At 37.0% G+C, this 24145-nt stretch overlaps 1 protein-coding gene across 2 annotated transcripts in view; it reads left to right on the top strand.

Annotated features, from left to right (window-relative positions):
• Elp4 (elongator acetyltransferase complex subunit 4) overlaps window positions 1-24145 on the top strand; it is a 206796-nt gene that overhangs the window by 44521 nt on the left and 138130 nt on the right. Inside the window, exon 5 of one of the 2 annotated variants that reach the window (XM_075961650.1) lies at window positions 17602-17741. In XM_075961650.1, the coding sequence (XP_075817765.1) occupies window positions 17602-17741 (140 nt within the window). Of the gene's footprint in view, window positions 1-17598; window positions 17742-24145 lie in introns of both variants that reach the window. The other variant, XM_075961651.1, reaches the window with a different exon arrangement.

The following is a 24145-nucleotide window of genomic DNA, read 5'->3' as shown; positions in this document are numbered from 1 at the left end:
CTGGGATATTCCTAAAGAGATTGCCTAGAATTTTAGAAGGACTTTTGGACATTGGGTTTCTGAGTAATATTTAGAACTTTGTTATTTTGGAACTCTTACAGATATTATAAATGTATTTTGCAATAAACATGAGACTTGAGTCAGAAGTAAAACATTATAGTTTTTTAAGATTTATTTATTGCCGGGCGGTGGTGGCACACACCTTTAATCCCAGCACTCGGGAGGCAGAGGCAGGCGGATCTCTGTGAGTTCGAGACCAGCCTGGTCTACAAGAGCTAGTTCCAGGACAGGCTCCAAAACCACAGAGAAACCCTGTCTCGAAAAAACCAAAAAAATAATAATAATAATAATAAGATTTATTTATTTATTTATTTATTATGTATACAGTATTCTGCCTGCATGTATGCCTGCAGGCCAGAAGAGGGTATCAGATCTCATAACAGATGGTTGTGAGCCACCATGTGGTTACTGGGAATTGAACTCAGGACCTCTGGAAGTCTGGAAGGGCAATCATTGCTCTTAACCTCCGAGCCATCTCTCCAGCCTAGAACATTATAGTTTTAAATGATGTGTTTGGCTGTGAAGTTGTTAAGAGATGGTGTCTTAGGGTTACTATTGTGATGAGACACCATGACCAAAGCAACTTGAGGAAAGGGTTTATTTTACTCACATTTTATATAACAGTTTATTAACAAAAGCAGTGAGGACAGGTACCTGGTGGTAGGAACTGATGAAGAGGCCATGGAGGAGTACTGCTTACTGCCTTGCTCAGCCTACTGTCTTATAGAACCCAGGACCACCAGTCCAGGGATGGTATCACCCACAATGGGCTGGGCCCTCCCCCATTGATCAGTAATTAAGAAAATGCCTTACAGCTGGGTTTTATGGAGCTCTTTTCTCAGTTGAAACTTCCTCCTCTGATAACTCTAGTTGGTATCAAGTTAGCATAAACCTATCCAGTACAATTGGATTTATAGTGATTAACTTTCAATGTTAACTTGAACTGAATTTAGAATCACCCAGGATACACAGTAACCGGAGACTGCTCATTTGTTTCCTGTCCTCCCAGACCCAAATAATCACACAGAAACTATATTAATTACATCACTGTTTGGCCAATGACTCAACTGTATTTCTAGCTAGCTCTTACATCTTGAATTAACCCATTTCTATTAATCTGTGTATCACCACAAGGCTATGGCCTACTGGTAAGGTTCCAGCGTCTGTCTCCTTCGGTAGCTATATGGCATCTCCTTGACTCTGCCTACTCTCTCTCTATAATCTTTGTTTGGTTTTCTCACCTAGTTCTATTCTGCCCTTCCATAGGCTGAAGCAGCTTCTTTATTAACCAATGGTAATAAAACATATTCACATCATACAGAGGGGAACCCCACATCAAGACACACTTGTGCTTCCAAAGAGATTTAGATGAGCAGAGGAGACCCACCTGAATATGACTGTATCATTCCATAGGCTGAGGTCCTGGACTTAAAAAAGAAAAAGCACATATAACGTGGGCATTCTTCTATCAGCTTTATGACTATGGAAACAATGTGACTATCTTCATAGTCTCCTGCTGCGATACTTTATCTACCATGTCAGATTGTTTGAGGGAACTCTGAGCTATAACAAACTCAATTCTCATCAGATAGCTGATCATAGCAATGAGAAAAATATCTCATATTTCCTAGGTCACAGTATTTCTAATTAATTGTTTGTATGCCTTCATCACAGATGAGACTTCTTTGTGAAGATAGTTTATTTCATTTTCTTCTGTATGTCCACCATATACTAATGCCTATATAGTGAATAATAATAAATATATGTATTAATGGTTAATACATACAGCCAATATCAAGTAGTCACCCGTCAGTTGTGTACCAAATCAAGCATATTAAGTAATAGCAAGCTGTCCTTTTACACATATAATTTATTTGAATAACATGTTAAAACTTTGATTTAGACAACTATGAACAAACTACAGATCTTCTTATTAGCTCTTATAACTTATATTAGCCCATAATACTCTATGTCAACCACGTGGCTTGGTACCTTTTTCGGCGAGGCAGTCACATCTTGCTTGCTCTGTGTCTGGCTTCCTCTCTGTCTGGGTTACGACTGCAGATTGAGTCTTTCTCTTCCCTGAATTCTCCTGTTCTCATTGTCCCATCTCTACTTCCTGCCTGGCTACTGGCCAATCAGTGTTTATTTAAAATACAAGTGACTGGGTACAGACCATTGTCCCACAGCAAGAGAGTATCTGTATTCATATATAAAATAATAACTAATTTTCCTTGCATATGTTGATCCTGTAAAATGGACAAGGACGACTCAGTTTTTAGCAAGTCAGCAAAAATGTGAAGTGAAAATTTTTGTGACCCTCAAACTTATAAAAGAGATGTCTGGTTGCAGTTACAATAAGAGAAATGTAGTTTAAAACTGTAATCGTGCCCTCTCACTGCTCAGTAATCGGTTTCCCCATATTCTAAAGTGTTTGTCAAAAGTCTTTCTTAGCAATAAAGGGAAAGTCATCCTCTCATTCCTACTAATAAAAGTACAAGTGGTAGAAGAGTGGCAGGGTGACTCAGCGGGGAAAAGCACTTGCTGTGCCAGCCTGACAACCCTGTGTTTGCACACCCAGCACCCAGTCCACAGAGCTGACCCCTGTGGTCCACACACCTTTGTTACATCTGTGCCCACACTTAATACACATCATACCCCCCCAAAGACACAATTTTAAAAGAAATTTTAAATGTAGCTTCTGTAGAGGATAATTGGTAATATATTTACACAGCTGTAGAATATATAAAAGTATTCATACAGCATATTTTAATAGTGAAAGATTGAAAATAACTTAAATGTTCATTGGTAAACAACATATAATATGTACCATACTATATCTGGAATGTAAAATCCTTTATGTTAAAAACTAATAAAGAAGAATTGTGTAATTCAGAAGTTTGTCACATGTTTAGCCTAGTGTAAATGTGACTGAGAATCCAGGATAAATGCAGCTCATCTACTTAGGAAAGAGAGTTAACTAACAGGTCAAAACTTAGAGGAAAAGTAGGGAATGCTTGAGTCTCAGTGGTAGAATGGCATGTGCTTTATCTATTGAGTTTTATTAGATCATTAGTGATTTGGGGATTTTTTTTGCTGTGTTTAACTTTTGGAGTTCTTTATAGATCATGAATATTAACCCCCTTTCAGATGCATAGTGGGTAAAAATTGTTACCCATTAATGAAGACAGTCTCTTTACTCTGCTGTTTCTTTTGCTCTATAAAAACTTCTTCATTATATGTAATCCCATTTCTGGATACCTGAGATTATTCCCTGTGTTATTGAGGCCTTCCCTTCCTGTGCCTATGCCTTAGTGTCTTATCTGTTTTTTCTCGAGCAGCTTCAGCTTCAGATCTTAGATCCCTCCAGTTCTTTGATTGATCCATTGATTTTTGTGCAGGGTAAGAGATACTGATCTAGTTTTCTTCTTTTACATATGGTTATTCACTACCCAGTGAATTATCTTTTCCTGATTATTCTATGTATTAGCTAGTTTTTGGTCAATTTGGTACAAACTCCAGACAAACCTCAATTGAGAGAAATACCTCCATCAAATTGGCCTATAGGCAGGTGGGTGGATATTTTCTTGATTAATGTTTGATATGGGAGGGTCCATCTCATTTTGTGGGTGTAACTACCCCTGGGCAAATGGTCTTGGGATATAGTAGAAAGCAGGCTGAACAAGACATGAACAGCAGGCCAGAAATCAGAATCTCTTCATGGCCTCTACATCAGTTCTTACCTCCAGCTTCCTGCTTGAGTTCCTGCCCTAACTTTTCTCCCGGAGTTACTTTTGGTAGTTGTTTTCAGCATAGCAATAGAAAGCAAACTAAGAAATTCTAGTTTCCCTTCTCTTGCTTTGATAAGACTGACCAACAGCAGCTTAGGGTCAAAAAAGTTTCTTTGGTTTATACTTCCAAGAAATAGTCCATCATTGTAAATCTAGACAGGAACGCAAGCAAAAACTTCAGACAGACTGAAGAAACAGTGCTTTCTGAATTGCTTGCTTATAATATGCTCTTACATTTTTCTTTAATAAATTGAATTAAATATGAATATAATGACATTTTTCTTCTTTCCCTTTCCTTTATCCAAGGCCTTCCATACACCCACACACACTTGCCTCTCTCTAAGATTTACAGAATCATTTTTCTAATTGTTGATACACACACACACATACACACAGGAACACACACACACACACACTTAAATATGTAAATACAATCTGTTCAGTTCATATAATGTTACTTGTATGTATATAATTTCAGAGATGACCACTTGGTATTATATAGCCAGGTGTGGGGCTTTTCCCTGGTGAAGACTATTTCTGCAGCTCTCAGCATTTTGTGGTTGCCTGTAACTGAGACTTCTCCATCATGTTAGTATGTCCTTTGGTGTCTTCCTTGTTTAAGCAGTCATTTTCTTAACAATTAGTGGATGTAGTTTCCCTGTTATTCCTTGGAGAAGCAAGAACAACCTATCAGACTTTCTGTGTCTCTGGTCCTTTCCATCTTTCCACCCGTCTTCCATGATGATTCCCCTAGCCTTAGGTCCAGGAGTTTTATTGTAGATGTCTTCATTGAGGCATTTCAAAAGTCATGATTTTCTGTAATGGTCTCTGTTGTGAAGAGAAATTTCCTTGATGAGTGTTAAGAGCTATGTTTGTCTGTGGATATAAAAGTAGATTCAGAATGCAGCTAGGAACTACTCTTGTTTAGTAGAGTTGCTACTGCAGGTTCTCCTCCAAGATGTATGACCACACTAGCTGCAGTTACGTTTCCAGTATCAGGGACGATTTTCCTCTTATCAGTGGCCTGAAGTTCAATTAGACAGCTGTGGGTTCCCACCAAAATTTGAGTGCCATTGTCATGCCCTTAGGGATATTTTGCCTTCCTGATCATCGCTATGGTTCACAAGCATCATAGCTGAATAGGACTCTTGGTTGCTTCACTTCTTTGGAGCTTACATGGTACATTCTGGTTTCATGAAACTTAGTTCTCAGATAGGAGGCTTTCCAGTCAGATCCAGCATTGATCTTCTGGGACCTGTGTTCTAAAGTACATGTTGTCTTCAGCAATAGGGAGTCATCTTCAACCTCAGGGAAGCAGCCAAAGGCTATAACAATAGTTTCTAATGTTTTGGGAGTATTTTAGTCTCCCCTGACCAACAATTCAAAATGGTGCTTCGTATTCCTGATATTGGGGTTTTTGTTAGATAATCTGTCTATTGCTCTTGGGAAGTGTAGTGTCAACCAGGTAAGATAATCTTATTTAAACTATATGTACATGTGTACACATAAAGTTATATGTATTATATGTAATTTTAGATAAATAGATAGGATTTCTTATGACTTTCATACATCCTTACTGATATTTTATCTTCCTCCAGCCCCTCCTTCTGTGTTGAACACTCTCCCTTTCCTAGTTAGAGTGGTTGTGTGTCGTCCCCCCGCCCCGCCCTCTGCAGTTTTTCACCCTTTCAAATCGCTTGTATCCTGCTATTCTTTTTTTCCATTGTCTCCCACTCCATGGTCCCCTTTTACTTTCCCAGTTTTTGTGGTTGCAGCAGATAAGAGAGAATACAAGACATTTGTCTTTCTGGGTCTGAGTTACCCCACTCAATGCAGCTTCTCAAGTTCTGGATATTTACCTGAAAATTTTACTATTTCACTTCTCTTTATAGCTTAATGGTATTCTGTAGTGTATATAAACAACATTTCACTAACTCTTCATCAGTTAATGGACATTTAAGTTGTTTCCATTTCCTACCTCTTGTGTATAGAATAGAAGTGAGCAAGGCTGAACAAGTGTCTGGAATAGGATGTTAAATCCTTTGGGTATATGCTGAAGAATGGTATAGCAAGGTCATGTGGTAGGTTTATTTTTAATTTTTTGAGGGTTCTCCATGAAGCACAGAGTGGCTGTACCAGTTGTAATCCCACTAACAGTGAATGAGGACTCCCCTTCCCCCACATCCTCTTCAGCATTTGTTTTTAGTTGTTTTGTTGATCTTAACTCTTCTGACTGGGTTGAGATGAAACATCAAAGTTTTAATGAATTTTTTCAAGGTGTTTCTTAGCTAGTCTTATTTCATCTTTTGAGAACTCTCTCTCTGTTCAGGTCCGAGGCCCACTTTGGAATGTGTCTTTTGTATTGTTTTGTTCTTTTTACTCTGGGGTTGTTGTTGTTGTTGTTTCTATATTCTATAGAATATAGATATTAATCCTCTGTCAGAAATATTGTGACAAAGATTCTGTCCAATTCTTTTGTTTTCCTCTTCACTTGATTGATTGTTTCTATTTCTGTGCAGAAAGTTTCAGCTTTCTGAGGTCTCACTTGTTAATCATAGTTCTTGGGCACATGGAGTCCTCCTATTCAGCATGCCCTTTCCTGTCCCTGTATCGTGGAGAGCGCCACCTAGGTTGTACTGTAGCAGTTTCATGTTTCAGGTTTAGGTCTTTAATCTATTTCATTAGTTTTTTGTACAAAGGTGATAGATTCCAGTATAATTTTAGTTTTTCATGTACAGACATCCAGTTTTCCCACCGATATTTGTTGAAGACCAATATATCTTCATGGCCTATTTGTAAAAAAAAAAAGAAGTAGGTGACTGTAGTAACACATACTTGTGTTTGGGTCTGTTTTGTTCCATTGATTTTCATGCCTGTTTTTGTACTAGTTCCATTTTGATGTTACTACTATTGCTCAGTAATATGATCCTGCTGGGGGCCATTTTCATTCAAACCACTACACCTGGGATGAAACATGCTTATGTTGTGTGATTTTGAAACTAATTTGTCTATATTTTATTGAAAATTTTCATTTGTACTCATCAGAGATATTGGTCTATAGTTTTTTTTTATTTAAATACAATCTTTTTCATTTCACATACCAATCCCAGTTCCACCTCCCTCCCCTTCTCTCACTACCTCCCCTTCCCACCCCCCTGTCCACTCCTCAGAGAGGGTGAGGGCTTCCATGGAGAGTCAACAAAGTCTGCTACATCACTGGAGGCAGAACAAAGGCCCTCTCCTCTATATCTGGGCTAAACAAGATATCCCCCATAGAGAATGGGCTCCAAAAAGCCAGTTCATCACTAGAGATAAATCCTGATCCCTCAACCAGTGGCCCTACAAACGGCCCAAGCCATATGCTGTCACCCACATTCAGAGGGCCTCGTTCAGTCCTATGAAGGTCCCCCAGCTGTCAGTCCAGAGTCAGTGAGCTCCCACTAGCTCAAGCCAGCTGTCTCTATTGGTTTCCCAATCATAGTCTTGACCCTTTTGCTCATTTTGTTGCTTCTTCCTCTCTTAGACTGGACTATTTTGCCCTTGTTCATTTTCATTGTCAAGGTAATGGTAGCATCAAAGAAATGGGGGTTGTTAATCTGTCACTCTCTGTTTTCTAGGACAATATGAAGAGCATTGGTGTTAGGGTTTTGCTAGAGCATTGGTAGAATTTGATAATGAATCCTCCTTATACTGTGCTTTCTTTGTTGGTATGGTTTTTATTACTACTTCAGTATGATTGCTTCCTATGAATCTGTTTAAGCTACTCAGATACTCCTGATTGAATTTTGGTAGATCATCTTTGTCTAGGAATTTTTCAGGTTTTGATTTTTAGAATATAACTTTTTAAAGTGCTCCCTAATGATCCTCTGATTTCATTAAAATCTCTATTATTATCTTTTTCATCCCTAAAATTCCTAATTTGGATTCCCCTACCATCACCCCTTATTATTTTGATTAGAGGCTTTACAGCTTATTTTTTTAAAGAACCAAATTTCTGTTTGATGCATTCTATTTATTGTTCTCTTCATATCTATTCCATTAATTTTTCACTAACCTTTACTGTTTCTTACCATCTAATGCTTTGAGATTTTTGCATTGTTCTTGTTTTTCTGTGACCTTAGGTTACATCATTGAGTTATTTCTTTGAGATCTCTCTAATGTAAATTATTAATGTAAATACCGTGAAAACCTAACAGAAGTACCTTATCCCAGAAATTCTTAATTGTTCATATATTAATTACTTTTTATTGCTGTGATAAAACACCATGATCAAAAGTGACTTATAGAAGGAAGAATTTATTTTGGCTTACCGTTCTAGAGGGAGAGTCCATAGTGATGTGGGACACATGATAGTAGGTGGCCAGAGTAGGAGCCAAGAGATCATATCTCTAACTATAAGCAGAAGGCAGAAAAAACAAATTGGATGGGGTGTGAGACCATAAACTCTCAAAACCCATCCATAGTGGTGTACTTCTTCCATTGGCCTCCTAAAGGTTTTTTTTTGTTTTCAAAGAAGGTGACCTTTTTGTTTTATTTTGCTTTTTGAGATAGAGTCTCGCTGTGTAGGCCTGATTGTAGACCAGGCCAACCTTGAGGTCGTAGAGATCCACCTGCCTTGGCCTTCTGCATTCTGGGCTTAAAGGCGTGCAACACCACAACCGGTCAAATGGCCCTCCTAAAGGTTCTATAGCCTTCCCAAACTGTGCCACACACAGAGACCAAGGATATAAGTATGTTGACTCTGAGAGACATTTCAAATTCAAGCCACAGTTTTCTTTCATTTGATTCTAAGAATGATTTAATTGGCCCCTGGTTTCTTCAGTGACCAACTGTTCACTAAAGACTTTGTTGTTCATTCTTCAAGAATATATGTAGTTTTGTTTTGTTTTATTCTTCAATGATTTTTTTATTCTATTGTAGTCTGATAAGATACATGAAATTAATTCTTTTCCCATTTGTTAGCATTTGCTTTGTAGTGTAGATTTGGGTTATTTTAGAAAAGGTTCCGTGATCTGCTCATCAGAATGTCCTATATGAATTTGGTAAGTCTCTTTTTTTCCATTATTTAACTTAACTAACTCTATAGTTTCTGTACTGATTTTTAAATTGAGTGAGTTATCTAAAGTTTAAAGTGGGGATATTGAAGTCATTCACTGATGTATCAAGACCTGTTTCATCTTCTATACCATCTAATTACCAATTAATGTTTGACTTATAAAATTTGGAGATACAATAGTACATATACATATTTATAATTGTATCTTCTTGATGAATTGTCCTATGTATTAATATGGCTTTTGAGTTTTTTATTTACTTTAATTTTTATGTGAATGGATGTTTTGCTTCTGTGTATGCCTGTATATCATACATGGCTAGTGAACATAAAGGCTAGAAGAGGGCTTTAGAATCCCCTCAAACTGAGTTAAAGAGGGTTATGAGCTGCCATGTGGTTGCTGGGAACTGAACCTGGGTTCTCTGGAAGAGCAGTCAGTATTCTTTAACTGTTGAGTCATCTCTGTGCACCAATGTGGCTATCTCTGTCCGTCTCACTAATTTGGGTTTGAATATCTGACCAGCATGCTTTCAGGTTCCAGTCATTGGATATGTTGATTCCAACTTTTTCCTCTGTTCTTTACCAGTGAAGTATGTTCCTTAACAGAATTGACAGTTGGATGTTTTTTCAATCCAGCTAGATATCTGCATCTATCCATTATTATTATTTTTGTTTTTGGAGACAGGGTTTCTCTGTAGCTTTGGAACCTGTCCTGGAACTAGCTCTTATACCATGATGGCCTCAAACTCACAGAGATCCACCTCGCTCTGCCTCCTAAGTGCTGGGATTAAAGGCATGCGCCACCACTGCCTGGCATAATTGAGGCCTTTTAAAGTGACTATTATTATTATTATTGAGATAGGTTTTCTAATTCCTATAATTTTGTTGATTATTTTTCTAGTTGATTAAATTATTTGTTTTAAGGTGTATGTGTGTGTGTGCATGTGTTAGTATATTTTCTATCTTCCCACTTAAAGTTTGGTAGTTTAAATTTGTGAGTCTTTGGAGACCACTTTTTACTTAAACTTCCAAAATGTGCTTTTTCTTTTTATTTTGTTTTACTTTTGGTATTGGGCATTTTGATATTCTCCTACTTGTCTGTTCATTTTTCTCTCATGAAATTTATTCTTTCCTGTGATAATCATAATTAAACTCTTCCTTCCTCTATATATGGTCTTCCTTTGAGTACCACCTGGTACTGGTGGCTTAGTGATCATAAACTGCCTTCATTTGTGCTTGTCTTGAAATATTTCTATTCCTAGATCAAGTTTTAGAACTAGCTTTGCTGGATGGAACAGTCTTGGTTGATACTTACTTTCTTCACCTGAAATATAGCATTCCATGTTTTCCTTACACATTAGTTATTGGTGAGAAATATGGTGTTATTTTGATGTGTTTGCCTTGTGTGTTCATATTCTAGGTTTATAGCTTTTATTGTTGTTTCTTTTTTAGACATTTATTATTTTTTTAATTCGTGGGTGAGTGTGTGTCTGTGTCACGGTTTGTGTATGGAGGTCAGAGCACATCCCTTGGGATTATTGATTATCTCTCCTACCACGTGAGACCTAGGGGTGAAACTCAAATCATCAGACATGGCAGCAAATGTCTTCACCCTCGGAGCCATCTCTCTGACTCTGATAATATTTCTATTGCTATGTATTTTTGACATCATAACTGTGGTTAAAGCTCTCTGGTTGTGTCTATTTGGGGTTCTAAATGCCTCGCGTTTGAATGTCAATTTCTTTTTCTCATATTTTACTTTGTTGCTATTGAACAGCTCGTACCATTTTTAATCTCAGCTGCTTCAGTGCTATGGCTTCTTGGGTTTGGTCTCTCTCATTCTTTCCTTTATTGAAAATGATATTATCTTTACCATGGCCCTTATTGCTGATATTCATGATTCTGCTTGATCTTGTTTATTTGATGATAATGCTTTCCACTGTCTTTTGTTTGTTTATTTGGTTGGTTGTTTGGTTTTTCTGAGACAGGGTTTCTCTAGCTGTGTCCTGGAACTAGCTCTTGTAGACCAGGCAGGCCTGGAACTCACAGAGATCCACCTGCCTTTGCCTCTCTAGTGCTGGGATTAAAGGTATGCGCCACCACCACCTAGCTTCCACTGCCTTTTTAAGTTGGGTCCCATGTATTTCTAGCATTTCTGTTTGGTTGATTTTGGAATCTCAGTTCCTTACTTATGTTTTCCTCTGTTTTTTGTTTAAATTTCTCTTCTCTGTTGCTGCTCTTTTTATCTACTTTGCTAATGCTCTTACCCAAGTTCTCAGCTTATTTCCTTGCTTTATTTATCTGATTATTTGACTCCTCTGTGGGTTCTTTACTCTTTTTGAAAGTCGGATTCTGAAATCCTTTTCTGATACTTGAGCCATCTCATGTCTTTCATTTCAGATGCTGGGGAGCCATGAGCTTATAGAAGCTTATTGGCTAGCTTTTTCATTTGTGTGTTTTGTTGATGTGTTTTGTACATCTTTTGGAATAATTGTGTCCTCCAGGTTTTTTTTTTTTATTTTATGTGGGTCTTCTTGGTGCATTGTCTTTGCTTGAGTTATGTTCCCTGTACTATTTAGGACAAAAACTATCTATAATAACCAAGAATTATTTGACAATTTCATTGTCAATGAATAGTAACAGATACCAGGTCCATCAGTTATGTACTGATAACGTTCAGGCAGACGTACTTCAGGTGGTATGGGGGTCTTCAGATTTGAGAGGTTAAAAAGTGAAATGAAATGGGAAGGGAGGAAGGAGAGCAAATACAAATAAGGGAAGTATGTATTACAAACTAGGTACACAAACTGCACAGTCATAAATGCTTATTCAGTCAAGAGCCAAGCTAAAATAGCTGAGCAATTGAAATATAAAAGTATCGTTTAAAAAATAAACTAAATAGAAAATATAGCATATGCTAGTATTTCTTCCTGTCTCTCTGTCTGTCTGTTTGTCTGTCTGTTTCTCTCTCTCTCTCTCTCTCTCTCTCTCTCTCTCTCTCTCTCTCTCTCTCTCTCTCTCACACACACACACACACACACACACACGGTTTTCCTCATATAAACATTTGGGTTTTGTAGCTACCACTGCAAAATGGAAAGAAGGCATAGTGTCAAGAATACAAACAAGGTGGATTAGTGTGGATCAGAGGATCTTCGGTATCACACTCAGGCTTGTGAGGTTTCCTGGTCTGAGACCCAAGCCTGCCTGCTGAAGCCTTGTCTCTTATGCTGAGAATCAGTGTTGTGTCCCTGTGCTGTGGCCCCTGTGAGACGCACCCATGCGTGTGCTCACCTTTGCTGCTGGTGGTTCTCTTCCAAGCTAGATCCTGATCCTTTCCCTTCTAGATGATCCTTGCCTGAGAAAATGCCTCTGTCTACTCTGCTGGGTTTGGCACACTTATTGCGTTTCCATGGTACTGTATAGACCCTGGCAGAAGTAGTGTTTCCAATGTCTTCTTTGGTTGGATTCACCCCAGTGTGGTTGTGGATGTTTTCAGCATTGGGTTGCTGTGCAGTACTTCCACCCCAGCGTTTGTGGCTGCCCTGCCTGTCTCTCTGCCCTGGGTGTTTACAGCTTATGGTTACTCACCTGCCACTCAGTCTTTCTCTGGCTACCAGTCTCCCACAGCACTCTGACTGAAGAAAGGATAGCCCTTTCTTGTCAGCTTCCACCTACCCCATGCTGAGTATAGACCAGGGGTTATGCTGGATGCCAATGGCTAATTCCCTTGTATGTTGCTAATCCATGAGAATTATTTAGTCTCATCTTGATTGTGTGTCCTTTCCTCCACACTTTTCATTTGGCTTCACACTCCCTTTTTTGCATTTGTGATGTTCTGTTACTCTTCTCTTGTTAACGATAGAATATATTCTTCCTTACCTCAGTCCGTGTATGTGTGCACATGTGGAGGCCAGAATTGATGTCACGAGTCTGTATTTGGTTGTTTTTTGTTGTTGCTGTTGCTGCTGCTGCTGTTTTTTACAGTACTGAAACTGCACTTAAGGCCGCATACTTGCTAGGCAATCAGGTGTCACTGAGCTGTACTCCAGCCCAGCACCATGTCTTTCTTCATTTATTTCCACTTTAATTTTTTAGACAGTGTTCCTTATTGAGTTTGGAAATCACCAACTGAATGGGTGGCTAGTGAACATCAGTGATATGCCAGTCTCTGCCTTCCAAGACAGGGGTTACAGATGCATGTTGCCCTTCTGGGTTTTTATTTATTTATTTATTTATTTATTTATTTATTTATTTATTTATTTATTTATTTATTTTTTGCTTCATCAAACTTTATTTTTTTTATTTATTTTTAATTTATTTATTTATTAAGGATTTCTGCCTCCTCCCCGCAACCGCCTCCCATTTCCCTCCCCCAATCAGGGGTTTTTAGATGGGGAGCGGGAACCTTAACTCCGATCCCCACCCAATGCAGCATTGCTCAGCATCTTCTCAGGCCTCTTATTCTAACTTACACTTCAAGAAGTCACACAAAACAAAACCACCATCTTAGCTGAGGCCTTCATTGTTTCTTTGTAAATTATAACTTACAATATTCTCCTATTTATTTCTTATTCTATTTTTTCCTGGGAGTTTGCTGAAATACTATATTATCTACGTTGACTTCCTTTTCACTGCACATGAAATATTACTTTCTCTTGTAATACTTTATTTTCTTCAAGTCATTATTTAAAGAAGAAAACCATATATCCATCCCATTGTTTATTTTGTGTCTATTTTAGGATGCGAGCTCAGAAAGAGAATGTTTTGCTTTATTGGTATGTAATGTATGTATGTTCATAAAATCAATTAATGAGTAAATTAAATGATAATGAATTTAATCATTAAAACTACGATAAGTAATTACTTCTTTTTGCTTTGTTGTCAGTGCTCAGATTTAAGGTTGCTTCTGCTTGCAAGTATGTGCTCCCAGTTTTAGGAGTAAGAATCATGTCTGCTATCTCTCCTTTTTTTAAAAGTGTGGTTTTGGCCCTTCATAGTAATTTGATATTCAGTGACTGACTTCTGCCTATGATCCTTGTCCAGCACTTGTCATCTTTTTTCTATGTCTAGGCATTTCTTTGCAATTCCAAGTTTGAAAATAAAACAAAAATATTTAGCTTTCTATATTTCCTTGAACAAAATGCAGTTTCACTGTTTATGTTTAAGAGTAAAGAAGTAGAAGTAATCCTAAATGAGATATATTAATTATCAGATATGCCCTTAATGTAAATTCTTACCATATCTATCGAGTGTAGTCCTAGTCTACTTGGGGAATATGAAAAATGACACAGATGTGGATACAGAAGTTAAGCACTTAATAATGCATAAATGTTTCACTCAATCTAAAGAATATTTAGTTTTAAGAATCCTTCCTGTCTGTGTAATGATTTATGTGGACTTGTCCTCTCCTTGATTATTAATGCACACTGCACTCCTCACCCTACAGATTGCTGGCCTGCAGTGCATTCTGATGTCACGTCAGAACTGTAGGACTCTAGTGTCAGTCTCCAGCCATTCGTGGCAGCACATCAGATTCTGGTTTAGCCACAGCAGTTCTGGTAGATTTGTGAATATGTCAATGTGGAACCAATTTTTTTCAGTAAGGCAGTGGAATTGTGAAGGACAATGATAAATTTCCTGATTCTCTAATGAATCCTAACTTAGTAATAATGATATTTATATTATATTCAAATTTATAAAACATTAGTTGCTGATATTGCATAGATTATTTTGAGATCATGATTATCCCAGTACTAGCGATTGAGCTGAGGCTGTGAGGCTTGGTTAGAGGTTGGATTCTTGCTGTCCGTTATGCCGGACTCTCAGAAGCAAAACTTGCTGACAGTGAAGAGACACAGCTTATGTAGACTATTCGTGTGTTTCCTCTGCAGTTCGCTGCGTCCTAACACACTGGAGACACAGTGTGGTGGTGGTAGAGTGTGCTATTGTTTTGTTGCTTAGCTTGCCTTCTCAACTCCCATCAGATTCCATTTTTTAGCACAGTAAAAACTAACTTCTATTTTCTGTTCCACAGATGGTAAAGTTAAAGATAGTTTATGGATGTGCAATAAAACTTGCCATATCTAAAATTAAAGCAACATATTCTTAGCACATAACATAAATAAACTGCTTTTTCATGATAGGTTGATATAAAAGTGCAATTTAATTTTTATGACAATGATAATTTTATAGATAAACACTATTAGAGTAATAACAATAAGCTTCTATTTTTAAAAAAATTGGTAGGTCTCAAAAGATTTCAGTATTTCAGAAATCTGACTGTGTGCTGATATTATGTGTCTTGGACAGAAAACTTTTTATCCTCTAAAAATATATTTGTCTTGTTTTCATTTTATTCAAAGATTGAAATATTTCATCAGTAATGAAAACCTTGTGTCTACCTTATCAATATTTTTGCTGTCACATTTGGTCTTAACATCTAAATAAATTAATAACAATTATATAAAACTTTCCAGTTTTATTTTTATCTTTTAATAAATTGTTTGTGTTCTGTTTGTAAACTGTCACAGCATGAAATCAATTTTCTGCCTTGATTCATCCAAAATCTGGGAATTCTGTCACACTAATATTATAATTAAAAGCATTAATAGTGACGGCAACTTAAAAAGCATACCTTACTTTTTGGTAATTTGGTGTATTTCTGTGAGTGCAGGGGACTTCAAGAACCTTCAATCCACTAATAAATTTATTAACTCAAACTTAAAAGAAGTGAAAAGTCTCTCTTTCTTTCTCTCTCCCCATGGTCAGTCTGCTAAAATAGATTATTCATGCTTATTTGATTCAGGTAGGCTTTTGCAAGCTTCCCTACCAGGCCTGGGAATGTGGTACATTGAGGCCTTTTCAGAGGCTTCTGACATAGACCAAGCTTTTATTGCATGGTGTTTTATTATAGCCAAATCCTAGTCTCCACCCAGTTTGTAGGCACTCAGCTTATTCTTTTGAATCAGGAAAGGTTATCACCTACCTTAATCCTTGCACTAGCATGGATTAAGGACACCAGTGTGCCCCAGGATTCCCAAAGAGGATCCTGGAAACTTCTGGTTTCTTCTTTTTTGCTGTCTTTACTAAATTCTATTGGGCCTTAGGGGGATTTGCATCTGAAATGGGCAACCTGGTGTTTTTCTCAATGAAGACATCAGATCAAAGTTCAGTTAGTCAAGGCCTTTCTGAAACATTAAGAGGGCTTGGACTTACACAATAAAAAGATGAGCTCTCGCAGAGATTGCAGTAAAAACATTCTAAACTATAATCCGGATAAAGAATCAATTATAGGCCAAAGAACAGACCTTGTTTAAATTGCTTTAGACTAATAACTTTACATTTAAAAATCTTTACACCGTATTTTTAAGAAACTTATTTTAATGTCATATAATTTATTTGTCAATACTTTTCATAATAAATGGAGAATTTGTGTCTTAGGAATCATAATTCTGCACATATTATTATGCATTGAAAAGATTGTATTGAAGCCTACTAATAGATGTCTTTCATTAATGAAAATAAATAGTACCTTATAGAGAGATGCACATTCATTTTATTTAGAAAACAAATGTCACATCCACAGACTCAGTCTAAGAAAAATGCTTCTATTAGATTTCAGGATGTTTTATTTCATTTGACTGTATAATTTGGTGTTTATAGGCATTTAATTTAGGAATATGAATCATTAAAATCTTAAATGCAAATAGCTAGTGTCAAGCAAACGTGTGTTTAACTAAATTAAAAAATTGTCATTCTGTAAGATAAGAACCTCCTAAGAATTCTCACGTTTATGCAGAAACTCTGTTTTGAGCATCCCCACACTTGCCAGTTTCTTAGCACTCAGGAATGATCACAGTAAACATTAGACCAGAGCTTTGATGGGAAGCTGCTGCCAGATGGAATCTGCTAATAATTCAACTTTATGTAGAAGGGTATGGGGGCAGAGGGTGTATCCATTAGTATCAGCCTAGGTTCCATTCAAAACAATAGTTAATAGATTTTTACTCACATATGTAAATAAATTCAGTGTCAATAGCTGTTAGTTTCCTAAGAGAAAGATGGTTTCTTGAAGAAACTGTTAATAAAGAATGTAAAACCATGAACTAATGGTCATGCCGAGTGTCTCTTGATCTCCATGGTTCTTGCACATCCTCTCACTCTCACACAGGCCTTGATCTTGTCTGGATTCTGATACATTTTACACCATCAGCTTCATTGAAGTTCATAAGGCATATTGTACACGAACATTTAGTTTCAATATGATGCTTGGTTAAACACATCCTAATACTTGATTTCTTTTGGGGCTTCCAACCAATAAATTAATTTGGCTTAACTTCACTTAGTTCTCGCATCTCCTTATTCAATTTGTCATTAAAATGTGAGCTATTTTGTATGAATTAAAAATTACGTATACTAAAATTTTGACTTATAAAAAGAGATATGCAGAATAGTTTTAAAATGAGAGAGGTATATGAATTATTATAAACTTATAAATCATTAACAGTGAAGACAACTTGAGAGTAGAAAGTTTAATTCCTCATTGTATATAATTTGGCTAATAAAAGCTATTGTATGGGTCTTTAAATTAAGCAAGTATATGTGTATCAGCTTTTCCTTATTAACTTGATGTTAGTCAAAGAAATTATAGGGTAAAATAATGTTATTTTAATAACCAGCATGATTTTCCAGCAGGCTGGACCAGTGTCATCTTCACGATTTGGTCACTATTATGATATATCAAAAAGGATTCCTCCGGAGATGCTGGGGAGTTCAAAATGGCATGGATTCTTCCTTACAGAACACATAACTTCAGATCTTAAGGGAGAATCCTGGTAAGTCAGCGGCTCATGTAACAGCAAATTCGGACTTCAGATGATCAGTAGATTGCATTTTTACCTCATTTTTGAAGATTTCAAATATCAATAATGCAAGTTTTCTACAAATACATAAGAAATTATATATGTATTTTGTAATATCCTATTATATGTTCTTTTTCTTTTTTTCTGGTTCTGTAAACTACCTATTGGCTTATAATGTGATAGATTTGGATACCAAACTAGTTACGATTCCATCTGATTTTACTTTCCAGGACATGGGAAACAATTCCTAATCAGGACTTCAACCCATAATCCAAATAGATCTCATAAATTCTCTGATGTAATGCCAGGAAAATGTGTAGAGTACTGCTGCTCTCTAGTACTTTTTAGTAGATGATCTTTTAAAGGGTACACAAGTATATGTTTTTACTTTTTCTAATACTGACTCCTGTTATGACCTTGAAATTTCTGATGATCTTCCTAGCCTGGTTTTATGCGATGCTGGGGCTTGTATGCAAGGCAAGCACTCTTGACAAGCAAACTACATTTCTCTCTGTTTGATATTCCATTTATATTAATACATTATAAATTTTAGTGATGCTGAAATAAAAATACTCTGTGATTTTTAGATGGCAAGATAGGTTAGAGTTAGAATTTTACAGTGAAGAGTTTTTTAAACAAGCTAACCTGTTTATAGTGACAAAAGTTTATTAAAGCAGAATTCTGAAGTTACAGACTTATTTTTAAATAATGTGTGAAATATTAAGAAGATTCACTTTCAGTCCTTACCACAGTAAGCTGATGAGCAGGTGGTAGTCTGTGTTTTTTTTTATCACTATCAAATCATTTTTAATTATTTAAGAGTTTATAGGCAGGGAGTTGTGAAATTCAATGACTAAAATGTCTTGTGTCTGTTATAGAAATAATCCCTGAACCTTTAGTCAACACTATTCAAGTTAAGTCTTTTTCAGAACTCTTTCACTTTGTTAACAGGTTCTCTACTCTATAGTCAGAGGCATAAAATGGCACATGGGCACTGCTTTAGTGTTAGTGGCTATGCTGAAGAATGACTATTATGTTTTGGGCACGCTGCTATACATTTTACATTTATTACCTCCTGTCATCCTTAAGTTATAAGCAAATATTTCTGTTTTCCAGAAGATATTGACATACTCAGATCTAGCAGGGTCCCAGCTGAATTGTGGATCCAGGAATAACATGTTGGATCTCTTTGTGCTTCGTTCCTTTTGAAAGCTTTGGTGTCTGTCCTTTTCATTGTTTTGTTGTAGACAAAGCATACTAATGAAGGAATAAAAGCTTATTTCTGGTTCTGGCTTCATCCTGTTGTGCTCTCAGGATCCTCTCCTTGACTTCAGTACCCTCATGAAAAAGATGGGGCTAAGAAACAGAATTACCACACATTTAACCATATTACTTTTGTTACTGTTAATTTGAATCATTTTGTCAATTAATAGTAGTTCCCAACTTTGCCTATTGAACTAAACACACACACACACACATAAGCATGTGAGCAAAAACTGATAATACCTGCATTCATTTATTTCTAACTTAGAATTCTGTGATGGCAGTAATTCTTACTGTCTTGTTCATAGAATGCTCAGCCATATCAATGTAAAATGTGAGTGAGCTGGGGCCACCATCCAATTGTAGAGTACTTAGCATCAATTCAACCCTTAGCACCACAAAATTAAATAAAGCATGTATAAAGGATAGTGTGACTAAACAAAAACCATAGCTTTTATCATTTAAATTGACATTTATTTTAAGGAGCAAACCTTTTTTTTTTTAACCAGAAAACATGAGGTTTTTATGCATTCTTTCAGGTAAAGAGGGGAAGGAAGAAGTTAACTTTAGTCAAATGCCTTTCAGGAGAGTTACTGTTCAGAAATTTGACCTTAGTCTATTCATTTAATTTTACTAACAGCCTTTTGAGCTAAGTAGTATCAGCATAGTTTATGGGAACTAGAGGGCAGAGGCGCTAGGTAACTTTACTATTGTTGCGAATTGTAAGTCACTAAAGACAGTGATTCTCACCCTGTGGGTCATGACCCCTTTTGGGGTCAAATGACCCTTTTGCAGGGGTTGCATATCAGATTTAGATTATGGTTCATAACAGTAATAAAATTATAGTTAGGAAGAAGCAAAGAAAATAATCTTGTGGTTAGGGGGTAATCACAACCGAGGAACTATATTAAAGGGTCGCAACAACCACTACACTAAGGTAACACCCAAAACCATGTTTGTAAAACCTCCCCGTTGCTGGAAATGTGCAGCTAACAAGCTGAAGGGCCTAAAAACTCTACTTCAGTGAACTATGAGGATGTAGTCAAATGGTCTTTAAAACCTATAATTGCTGGAATGTTTTTTGAAAGCTAGCAGTTTTACACAGAATAGGAAAATTTATAGATTTTAATTACCAAGGCAGTATTTCATTTCATAATAGTTAACTGATAATTCATTTATTTCATATTAAACTTAAATGCTTAATTAAATGTAATTAAACTTTAAACATGTAATTAAATTAATTTTGAATACGGGTACTTTACCATGTGAGATTTATTTTAATTTATGAAAAGTATATGCTCATTTCACTGACATGAACTTTACTGGTTCATTTATAAAACAATAAAGCCAAGCCTTATACTTGTCTATACTTTTCCTATAATTAAGACTAGAGGATATAGTTGTATCTCTCTACCATGTGTGAGATACAATATATAATTTCATAATTTCTAAAGGCACGATTGATAACGAGGAAATTTCACAGCAAGTAAAACTGAAGGTCATTTGAAATTTACAGTAATTAATTTTAAATTACTGGTAAGTTTATGTATAGAAAATGTTCATATATATATATATATATATATATATACTATAAATATTTAATTAAAGCTTAGGCACTAAAAACTTGACATATATCACAGTATTGTTAAGATTGCTTTAGAGAGTTGGTACCTACAGTGCCAGCACTGGGCAGGTGAAAGGAGAAGATCAGAAGCTCCAGGATAGCCTAAGACATGAGACACCACCTTCAAACCAAAAGGATAGCTTTGACAGTCAACTGTCTGATTGTCACAGCATGGTAAGGTAAGGATGACAAAAGGTCATTCTAGAATGATTCTGCAATGTTGATTTACTTTTTAATTGGGTACTGTTTTAATTTTAGTTTTGAGTTTAATTTTGACAGTGGATATGTCCAAGCACACACAGCAAGCAGATTTGTTTCCTTACTGAAATATACTGGCATTCCAAAGCTAGGACAGCAGACAGTTTTCCTAATGCTCAACAAAGCTAACATACTGTCTAACCTGCTACTCCCACTCCTATTCATTGCCTTTCTGTTCCTGTGATAGAATAGCATGACTAACGCAATTTATGGAAGGCATTTATTTTGGCTTCTGGTTCCAGAAGGCAGCAAGCATGGCTGCAATAGGCATGCTTCATGGCTCACATCAACCAGAAACACAAAGCAGAGAGAGTGATCTGGAAGTGGCCAGGGCTTTTAACCTACAGGCCCTCCCCTAGTGACACAACTTCTCCAGCAAGACTGTACCCCTAAACTCTCCAAACAACACCACTAATTGGGGACCAAGTGTGTTCAAATAACTACAGTATAGGGTCAGTTCTCATTCAAATCACCGCCCTGCTGAATCTCAGCATCCTACGCAAACTTGCATGTTTAGCCCCTTACACCAATATCAAATTATTTAGAGATGAGGTCTTTGTTATGGTTTGAATCTGGAATAGCCTTCTCTTGGTCCCCAGCTTATGGAACTATTTTGAAGGCTTTATAAAACAGGGTCTGGCTGGTGGAGGTAAGTAACTAGGAGCAGGCCTCAGAGGTTAGAGCCCTGGTTCCAGTCCCATGGTCTGCTCACTGCCACACATTTCTGTCACCATGAATTCCACCATGCCGTCCTGTCGTGGTGAACTGAAATATCTCTGAAACTGTGATATGTCTATGCTAATATTAGAAAACACGTGAGGTTGGGTGGTGGATAAAAACCAGAAGTTTTCTAACAGGTGTGTAGACCAGAGACTCCAAAGCCAATGTACTAGAAGGGTTTACTGGGCCGTGAGGGCTACCAGGTGCTGAGTCTCTACCGTGCCTGGACTGAGATACCTGGGTATTTGCAAGCATGATTGAAGTTTTGTCAGATGGAGTCAAAAAAGCCAAACAGCAAAGAAACTTACAAAATCAAAACTAGCAAACAAAGTGATAGTCTGTGAACTGTGAGCAAAACAGAAAGAGTTGAAAACAGCTGCTAATGATAGAAAGAAAGTGGAACGATGGTCGCACTGGGAGCAAAGAAGACACCGTCCAAATCTCCAAAATACTGAGGAAGATTCTAAGCTGTGGTTTTCATGTATGCTGAAATGTGTAAATAATAAAAGCAAAAATAGACAAATGGCACTATTTTAAAAAGTATACTTATGGCAGTACGTTGTGGCTCAGCCTTTACTCCCAGCACATGGAAGCCAGAGACAGGTGGATCTCTGTGAGTTCAATGCCAGCCTGGTCTGCAGAGCTAGTTCCAGGACAGCCAGGATTGTTTACAGAGAAACCCTGTCTTGAAAAACAAAAACAAACAAACACATACATGTACACACAGTTCTGTTCTCCACAGACAATACAACAAGCCTCACTGCTTCAGAAATATGAGAGTTCACATCAGAGATCTCACTTTTCAACTGTCCGGTATTTAAAATATCACCCTGTGTTCGCTCTGATACGGAAAAACAGCCACTCATTACTTGTGAGAGTAAAACTTATTGAAACAGTCTTAGGAAAAGGAGTCAAAAGTTAGACTATCTGTCTGCTGTCTTTTTACTATTACTCCATTTCTGTGAATTTATCATAAACAATGACATCAAAGACACACACACACACACACACACACACACACATATATATATATGAGATCATTCGTCACCATAATAAAAGCAGTCTTGATTGAATAATGGTGGTGAAGCTTCATTGAATTTATGTGCAAATGTAAGGAGTGAATTGACTACGAATATCAAATATTGAAAATTCAAGGTGCATTGGTGCCAAAAAGAGTCATATCTGGCAGAAGCAATAGGATTAGCGTTGTTTTATTAGGTGAAGAGAGGGTATGTTTACTTACATGAAATGAATAGAAAGGCACCTAATGATGTGGGAGAGAAGAGTGCTGCCAGAGTGGAGCCTGAGAGAATCAGGTGTGTGCACAGCTCAGGAGAGAGATGTTAGATGTAGATGGTTCATGCAGCAACATGCCTAAAGATTGTGCAGGCGATGGTGGGTGGGATCTATTCCCTTTGGACTTTTTACAATAAAATTATCAAAGACCAGGTAGCTTGAACCAAGAAGTCTGCTCCTCATCATGCCAACCAAGGATGTGGAAGTCCAGACTCAGGTTCTGGCAGGATTACACTTTAGTGAAGATTTTCTCCAAAGACAGAGGCCTGAACTGTCAGTCAATTCACATGGCAGAAGGGGATGCAGCCTCCTTTTAGGTCTCTTTTATAAGGGTACTGATCCCATTCGTGAGGCCTTAATCCTCATGATCCAGTCACCTCCTAAAGATTCCACCACTTAATATTATGGTATGTCAAAGTCAAAATAGGAATCTGGGGAGACAGAACTATCCAAACTACAGCAGGTGGACAGATACATATAATAGCGAGTGTGTCTTCTGGATACACATAGGACTAGGTGTAGCTTTGATTGTTTCTCTTTTCAGGTCATGAGTGTAATGAACGAAAAGATACTGGAAGTTTGAATAAAAATGGAGATTCATATTTTCCAACTACCTCACTAGCCTCTTGGAATTTGTAGTTATTAACCAAATAGTTTTGCTGGAAAAAACTTGAAAAAGAAGAAAATGAAGGTGCAGAATGGCCATGAAACAAAATAGTTAATTAAGATGCTACCAAATGTATCACAATAAGAAAGAAGATGAAGACACTGAAGAGAGGGTATCAGAAAGTGTGTGATGACCAGGACTGGATACCCCACACTCTGTTAGGGCCTGGAGGAGACACAATCTGATATTTCATCTCAATCATTTTCTGAATTATTTTTCATAAAGATCATAACTTCACTTAACAGTCTCCATGCCAAATGGGATTGCTTAGCCATGGCGTGAAGTATTTTTCCAACTGAGATCCAGAGGTCTCTGCTGGTCATTGTTCATCTTCAGTCTTGAATGTGATCTTAGACTCTGCGTCCTTCTCTCTTAGTTGAGCTTCCCTAGTCAGACTCAAATTCAGTGTTAGGTGAAAAGCATGAGACGAAAAGTCAGTAAATGACAGCCTTCAGGGTAATCCTAATGAAATTTGTGACTTGAAAATTACTTGTGAAAAGACTTTACAATCTCAGGAATCACATGCAAATTATATGCTAATAGAACTTT

This window comes from Microtus pennsylvanicus, chromosome 2 (genome assembly GCF_037038515.1).
Source record: "Microtus pennsylvanicus isolate mMicPen1 chromosome 2, mMicPen1.hap1, whole genome shotgun sequence".
In the NCBI taxonomy this organism is placed as follows: domain Eukaryota; kingdom Metazoa; phylum Chordata; class Mammalia; order Rodentia; family Cricetidae; genus Microtus; species Microtus pennsylvanicus.
The sequence above is the reverse complement of the archived record's forward strand: the minus strand, read 5'-3'. Positions and strand labels throughout refer to the sequence as shown.